The following is an 8,246-nucleotide window of genomic DNA, read 5'->3' as shown; positions in this document are numbered from 1 at the left end:
CTTGTTTTATTTTGTATATTAACGTATGATCAAAAGCTCTGGCAGATTTGAAGTTGTTGAAGCCTTCAGATACTAGTTGTTATGATTAAAGATAAAAGTGAATCTGATTCTATATAGATTTTTATTTGGGGTACAATCCAGCTGACATGAAGTATTATATACAAATTCACCAAAAAAAAAGCATATTTTCTTATATGTTCATGTAGAAACCATATCTTAAGTAAAACGCACAATCAGAGATCATAACATCAGTGTAGAAAACATAATATTCTCCGGTGCCTGTGGAGATAAATTATTTATTTATTTAGCTGAAGCAATTGGGGTTAAGGGACTTGCCCAGGGTCACACAACTAGGAAGTGTTAAATCTGAGGCCAATTTGAACTTTCTACATCTTGAGACACAAGTAGGCATTCAACAAGTACTTAAAATCACTGAATTTTAGGATCAAGTGACATAAAAAGCTTTCTACTCTATCTTCTTATCAAAATAAAAATTTGTTAATTTACTGATTAAGTTACTAACCCAAGCCACCACTATAGAATTTTTGGTGTGATAATTTTTGTTCTTAATATATATGAACAAATATATATAACAAGATCGTATATATATAAAAGATCTTATTATATATACGTATAATAAGATCTTATATATATAACAATAATATTGTTCTTCTAAGACCTAGCAAAACTCATCTGCATTAGAAGAATGGAAGTTTTAGTAATGGAAGCAGCTTTGGTGACCTCATCTACCACCATGGTTTCTATCTGCGTGCAGATCAAGCTGACTGGTCAGTCCTGCATCACTGTCTGCCTGCTGGGTATCTCCTTCTGGACTTTTCTTCATCTTAATGTCAGTGCATCCAAATTAGAACTAATGATCCTCTCTATTAAACCTCCCCCTTCTTCAAGATTCCCTGCTTTTGTTAAGGGCACTCCTCTTGCTCTGGAGTAATCCTTGGCCCCTTCCTCACCCCCAGTATTCCAAAGTGGGCAAGTTATGTTGACTCTATCTCTTGCACGGTCCCCTTTCTTTACCCATATAACCCCACACCAGTCCTGTCTTGCCTGGACTACCCTTGCCTCTCCACAAATTTAGCTACGGCAAAGCCCATCTCACGGGGACTCAAGGATAAAATGGATGTTTAAGACCTTGATCTTTAAATCCCTTCTCTCAGAGAAGCAGCCAATCTTTTTAGAAATGATCCCAAAAGGGCAAGTAGCCCAGAGATTGTGCTACCCATCACTCTACCTCTAGATACCTCTTTCTCTCCCCACATAGCCACCTCAATCAGTTAATATTTATTAAGTGCCTATTATACATCAGACTCCATGCTAAGTGCTGGGGATATCAAAAATTGCAATTAACAACCCCTGCCCTCAAGGAACTCTCAAATTAATGAGGAAGACAACAAGCAAACAAAGCAGTACAGATCAGCTGTTTAGAGGATAACTGTTTAATGGAGGGAAGGTACCACAACTGAAGAGTTGGGAAAGGGTTCTTGTAGAAAATGAGAGTTTGATTGGGTTTTTAAAGGCAGCTAGTGCACAGTGAATAAAGGACTTGGTCTGGAGTCAAGAAGGACCGAAATTCATCTTCTGAGACAGCCTGAGACAAGTAATCACTATGAACTTGGACAAGTCACTTAATTAATTTGCCTCAGTTTTCTTATTTGTAAAATGGGAATAATAATAGCACCATCTCCAAGCAGGGATGGGGACTGGGAATAAGTTATAAAGGGGCTTTGAATGCCAAATAGACAATTTTTTATTTGATCCTGGAAGTGTAAAGAGGGATAAGAGGAATGGAATTTATTGAATAAGAAGATATGATACAACCTTTTGTTTAGGAAAATCACTTTTACACCTGAAGCAATAAAGACACAGGATAGGATGTAGGGTAAGGAGGAGAGAAACGAGAGAAAAAGACAGAGAGAGAAAGAGACAAAGACAGAGACAGAAAGAAGAGAAAGACAGAGACAGAGAAAGGAAGGAGAGACAAAGAGACAGAGACAGGGAGACAGGGAGAGAAAGAGAGGAGAGACAGAGAAAGAGCTGCATTTGTCTCTTTTCCATTGCTAAGGTCCCTCCTAGCTCTACCATGCTGTGATCTTAAATTAAAAACCGGCTCACTGGCAGATTTGCTATTTTAGGTCCTGTAAATATTTATATGATTCTATCCCAAGCTCCAAGTCATTAATAATACATTTATTCAGCATAATGTACAAATGTAAGGGGGAAATTGGAAAATGTCTTAACCTGCTTTTCTTACTGATTCTTTCTGAACTTCGCAAAGCCAAATGAAAATGTTCAAGAATCGGAGTTCATGTTTGTTCTCCTCAAGCTAAAAGCAGCATTCTTTAATGGGCACAAGTATCTGATCTTTGCTTTTTGCAAATCAGAGGATTATAGATTTACAGATGAAAGGGACGATACTCCAAGGTCACACATTGTACAATTGAGCCACATGGAAGTTTAAATGACGAAGGTCATACATATTATTGCAAATCTAAAATTCAAACTCAGATGTTCTACCTCATCATCATCCTCACAAGTAGCATTGATACAATGCTTTAGGGCTTTACAAATATTATTTTATCTTCACAGCAAAACTTTGAGGCAGGTGCTATTATTATCTCAATTTTACCACATGAGTTAACTGAGGCAGCCAGAGTTTAAATGACTTGCCCAGGGTCACATCTAGTAAATATCTGAGGCTGAATTTGACTCAGCTCTTTCTGAGTCCAGGTCCAGGACTCTATGCACTCATTATGCCACCTCATTGCTTAAAACTAGCGTTCCTTGCTTTTTAAAATTAAAAATAAAACCATACACACATGTTTTATTTGTTTTAATCAGATAAGATCTATTTTTTACCAGGCTTTTCCCCTCACCTGAGAATAGAAGAAAAAGAACACCCATTGGAAACAGGTGTAGTCAATCAAAAACCAACATCCAAAAAAAGGTCTAATTTTGTATTATGAATCCTTCACTTCTCCATTAGGAGACAACTAGCAGCAAGTCCTCTAGAATCCTGCTTCATTATGTTGAAAAGAATTCAGTATAATAGTATTTCGGCATATTTATATGCCACAACTGTACAGTCATTACCCAATTTAGAAGCACTCCCTCAGACTTCTATTCTTTACCATCTCTTTTAGCCTTCTTTTTAACATACTTCAATGACAAGGTTTTCTAAAGAAATATCGCCTGCAAATCCTTCCAATAACCTCACTGCTGGTGGGCGAGGGCCCAGAAAAAAAAGAGTAATTGCTTACATTCTTATAGTATTTTAATCCAGGTCTTTAGACTCTTAAGTTGTGGGCTTTTCCCACAATATCCTCCTCTTCTATCTGGGGATTTTATTTACGATGATTGATACTGCCTCCAGGGGTGTCTACTCTAAGCCAGCTTCCTCATCATCTGTACTTCGACTTTCCCTTCTCACTATACCCTTGCCAGGCCTATGACATCAAGGAATTAGTATTAGTATGAAACTGAAACACTTTAAAGTCTTAAGAGAGTTTTAGAGGCCAATATAGTCAAAAAGTAGAATGTGATCAGGTGTAGTAGGCATAATTTAGTTTCTAAGTAAGACTGTGATAAATTCATCTGGAGTAGGAAGTACTGTAGGACAAGTGAGACAACAACTTACATACATTTTTTTTTTATTGTCAAAAGGACCAAGAAACACAGTTTTGAAATATTCTCTATAAGAAGTGTTGAACTAAAACATGAAGGTGAAAAAATATATTAGACTATTTTGATTGAGCTCCAGTTATACTGACTAGCACATGAGCCATAGGAATTGTCATCTACCATTAAGGCAGCAAAAGACTGGAAACATTTTTCAGTTTTTCAGCTTCTATTGGCAGAAAACAAGGCCTTTTTAAAGGTGAAATAAGAGGCAACAGAAAGCATGCTGGGAGATATCCTTAGGCACAGACTGTTGCTGATGGTCCATGACTGCTGCTGGAGAGCCACCCAACTTGATTAGGTCCTGGGCTTCTTCTGTTTCTCGATAATTAGCTTGTCAGTTGAGTACAATTCACTAATGTGGGTCTGAAAACAAATGAAAGACATGTTAAGTGAAAGCATACAAAAAAAGGATATGCACTTCAAGAAAAAAGGAAAAAAAAGATTTCAAAATTTAGGTTAAAATTTATCATTTCTCTCCTTTTGAAATGTACTCTGACATCACTATTATTCATCACATTTATCTTTTTACTTGGTGTAGCTATTCCCTATATCTCAATCTTGAAAAAAAATCTAGAAAAATATTTTCCATTTGCAATTCTTTCCATTCTCATATTCTCTCTCTCTCTCTCTCTCCTATCTTTCTTTTTCTTCCTCGTTCTTCTCCCTTTTGCTGAAAAACACACACACACACACACACACACACACACACACACACACACACACACACACCCTATGCATGCACAGGCATGTTTTTTTTTCCCCTGTAATGAATAGAAACACCAACTATACCCTTATTTTCTCTGTTTTCCAAGCTCTTTAAAAACATCTTCATTAAGTAAGAGTTTCATTAGATTTACAATTGGAAGCAGAATGAGATAAGTCAGTGTTAAACAACCAAATTTCACTATTGATTGATAGGTAGAAATCTCTGAATTCCTTGCCTCTAGTGATCCTTCCCTCCTGCTTCATTAGGACAGCTCAGGGGGAGTAGAAGCTAAGAAGAAGGATGCTAGGGAGAATGGGAGGAGAATGATGTAAGAGGGAAGAGAAATACATTTTTAGAGTTCACAGATTTTATGAAATAAACACTTTAGGTAGTGAAAGTATTCTTTTCCCCCAAACATTCTTTTTTTCCTAACTTCATACCTGGACTACCCATATAGCCTGCTGGCTGGTCTCTCTGATGTAAATCTCTCCCCTCTCCAGTCTATCCTCCATTTAGCTGTCAAATTTGTCTTTCTTTTTAAAAATCATATTTTACTTTTTCTAATTACATGTAAACACAATTTTTAACATTCCTTTTTTAAAATAAAATTTTGAATTCCAAATTTTCTCCTTCCCTTTCTCCTATGCCAGAGACAGAGACAAACAGAGAAAAAGAGAAAGAAAGAAGTAGGAAGAAAAAAAGTGAATGAGACAGTGAAAGAGATAGAGACTAAAGAGACAGAAAAAGAGAAATTAGTAGGAAGAAAGAGTGAGAGAATGAAAGAGAGAGAGAGAGAAAAAGAGAGTATGAGAGAGTGAGACCAAAAGAGAAAGGGAGAAAGAGAGAGAGAGAGAGAGAGAGAGAGAGAGAGAGAGAGAGAGAGAGAGAGAGAGAGAGAGAGAGAGAGAGAGAGAGAGAGAATGAGAATATACTTAGCGTTTATTATGACCATCAGTGTATCAGTATCTGTGGCACTTACATGTGCCAGTGGGTAAACTCAATTAGGTACAAGTTATAGAATGTACACACACAAAAAAAATAAAGTGAAAATAATGCTTCAATGTGCATTCTGACTCCATGAATATTTTCGTGCATGTGAGTCCTTTTCCCTCTTTTATGATCTCTTTGGGATACAGATCTAGTAGTGGAATTGCTTAATCATATGGTATGCACATTTTGGTTGTTCTTTGGGATCAATTCACAACTTCACCAACAATGCATGAATGCCCCATTAATTGATCTTTCTTAAGTGCACTATGACCCTGGTCATAGTATGTATGGCTGATACATGTCTCTCTATATTCATCCATCAGTCAACAAAGATTTGTTAAGCATCTATTATGTGTTTAGGCATTATACGAGGAATTTAAAGACAAAAACAAAAGAATTCCTGCCTCCAGAGAGCTTACATTTCATTGGAGGTAGACAATATGTACATAAGTAAATAGATGCAACATATAACTTATCACTATTATTGTACACAATCATTTTGGGAGGTGGTAGAGGTAGCACTGCCCCAGGTTCTAGTTCAGGCTCTGCCATTTATTAATGTGTGATCTTTGGAAACCCACTTTAATTCTCTAGAAATCAGCATCTTCATATGTAAAATGCTGGAGATGGCCTCGATCACCTCTGAGTTTCCTTCCAAGTTTAAGATTTTATAATTCTATGTTCAGTTAATAAAATCTGGCATGTGTTAAATGAGATACAAGAGCAGTCTTTGCACCTGTTGGCATTATAACTATACCAGCCTCCCCAGAGGCTGCCAGAGGAAACTTTCAGTGGCTATTTCCCATGAAGCCTGTGGGTGAGCACTGCTGAGTTCTAAGCAATTGGAACTATAATTGCCTTTCTGCCACCTCTCAGCCTGGCTGCTCTTTTCCTCCTAACTACCTTCAAGCTACAGCCCAGGAGTCCAAATGGTAAATACACGAATAGAGAAGGCAACTGAGATCTTTGAGGAATCCTTTGCTATATGTAAGAGTCACAGAGAAGGCAACCAAAAATGCAGGTGGCAAGCTATCTTCAGTCTTCTCCATCAACCTTTTTCTTATCACCCTGACATACAACCTTTTTCTAGCTTCTGTACTAGCTTCCCAACTTCTATATGACTCTTTGTTTATACCATCCTTATCCCTTATGGCCTTAAACTAGAAATATCTTTCTTCCCTGCTAGTCTGTAAAATCCACAAGGGCAGGGAATATATTTGTGTACCCCATGGTACCTAGTATGGTATCTTGCCCATAGAACTGAACAGGAAGAAATCTTAAACATAATCTACTTTAGGGATTAACCTAGGATCTATGAACTTTAAAGATAAATATATTTTGACAATTATATTTCAATATAATTGTTTTTTGGTAATCATGGATCCATTTATTTACTAATATGTTTTTACCACTTTTTTTTTTTTTTTGAGTTTCAAATTCTCTTTTTCCCTCTAGCTCCGGCCTCATTCACAGAAAAGGCAAGCAATGTTATACCAATTATACATATGATAAATGTAAAACAGATTTTCATATTGACCATGTTACAAAAATAGAAAAAGCAAGAATAGGGAAGTGATAAAAGTATGCTTCAATCTGCACTCAGACTTCATCAATTCTCCCTTTGGATGTGATAGCATTTTCTATCATGTGTCCTTTGAAATTGTCTTAGATCACTGTGTTTATTTTATTTTATAAATTTAAAAACATTAGTATGAAAAGGGAACTCTAAGCTTCACCAGATTGCCAAACAAGTCCATTGCACAAAATAGGGAAGAACCCTAATAACTTAAAACTGCCTTGCCACTCCTCTCTCCGCCACCCCCCAATCCTCTATAGGATTATAAATTCAAAACTGGAAAGGAATAGAAACAATTGAGTCTATTTCCTCACCCTTCTCATTTTTATAGATGAAGAAACTGAAGGCCAGTGACTGGGCTAAGCCCAAGGTTATGTAGATAGTAGGGATGAAAGAAATACTTGCTGAAGACATCATCTAGGATGGGATTGTGAATTTCTGTGGTTTGCTGGAGAAAGTACATCAGGAAACACAGATTCAATCTTAACCCTGACACTTCCTCCAGTAGTTGTAACAAATGAGGCGGTCACTTCCCTTTTTAGCTTCAGTTTTTCACCTGCAAAGTGAGGACAAAAATGACTTGCCCCCTGCTATACCCGAAGGCTTGTTATGAAAAAGCATCTTGTACATATGAAGAAGGCACTATAGAAACCTGCATGCTTTTTGTGTGTGATGCCAGTAAGGCTAAGGAAGATGGAAAGAAACCTACAACTAACTGTATCCTGTTATTTTTTCTTCTTTCATATACTAACTTCTCTAAATGGACAAATCTCCAGGAAGGTTTCATTTCTCTGAATTTTCATGTAGGACGGACATTCAAAATGTTCTGTACTTTTCAAATTTTATAATTTCAGAACAATCTGAAAACAATATTTAAAATCAAACTCCACAGCTTATAATAATTATATTTTTGGAATGTTCAAAGACTATTTTTACCAATTGGCTAAAATATAGGTCAATCTCACAAAATAAAGGTTGAACCATATGAGATCTCTTTGAAAAAAAAAAGTACATGTATGTGTATACACAGGAATACACTGAAAATGACATTGATTATGTGGCATGTGGTAGAAGCATGATATTTGTTTTATAGATCCTACTTGTAATTATTTACTTTATCCACACAGTAAAATATGGACAAAGTAAGGACAAGTAGGACAACTATGGGGGAACAGTGGAGAAAATGCTGGGCCTGGAGTCGAGAAGACCCAAGTTTAATTTTGGGATCAGACATGTACTAACTGTGTGATCCTAGGTAAGTCAATTCACCTCTAAATG

At 36.6% G+C, this 8,246-nt stretch overlaps 1 protein-coding gene across 1 annotated transcript in view; it reads right to left on the bottom strand.

Moving 5' to 3' along the window:
* Positions 1-102: 102 nt before the first annotated feature.
* The window catches only part of LYRM4 (LYR motif containing 4), a 223,882-nt gene continuing 215,738 nt past the window's right edge, over positions 103-8,246 (bottom strand). The window contains exon 3 of the mRNA XM_051970742.1: positions 103-4,059. Coding sequence (XP_051826702.1) covers positions 3,991-4,059 — 69 coding nt within the window. The 3' untranslated portion in view covers positions 103-3,990. The remainder of the gene's footprint in view (positions 4,060-8,246) is intronic.

This window comes from Antechinus flavipes, chromosome 1 (assembly GCF_016432865.1).
Source record: "Antechinus flavipes isolate AdamAnt ecotype Samford, QLD, Australia chromosome 1, AdamAnt_v2, whole genome shotgun sequence".
Lineage (NCBI taxonomy): Eukaryota > Metazoa > Chordata > Mammalia > Dasyuromorphia > Dasyuridae > Antechinus > Antechinus flavipes.
The sequence above is the reverse complement of the archived record's forward strand: the minus strand, read 5'-3'. Positions and strand labels throughout refer to the sequence as shown.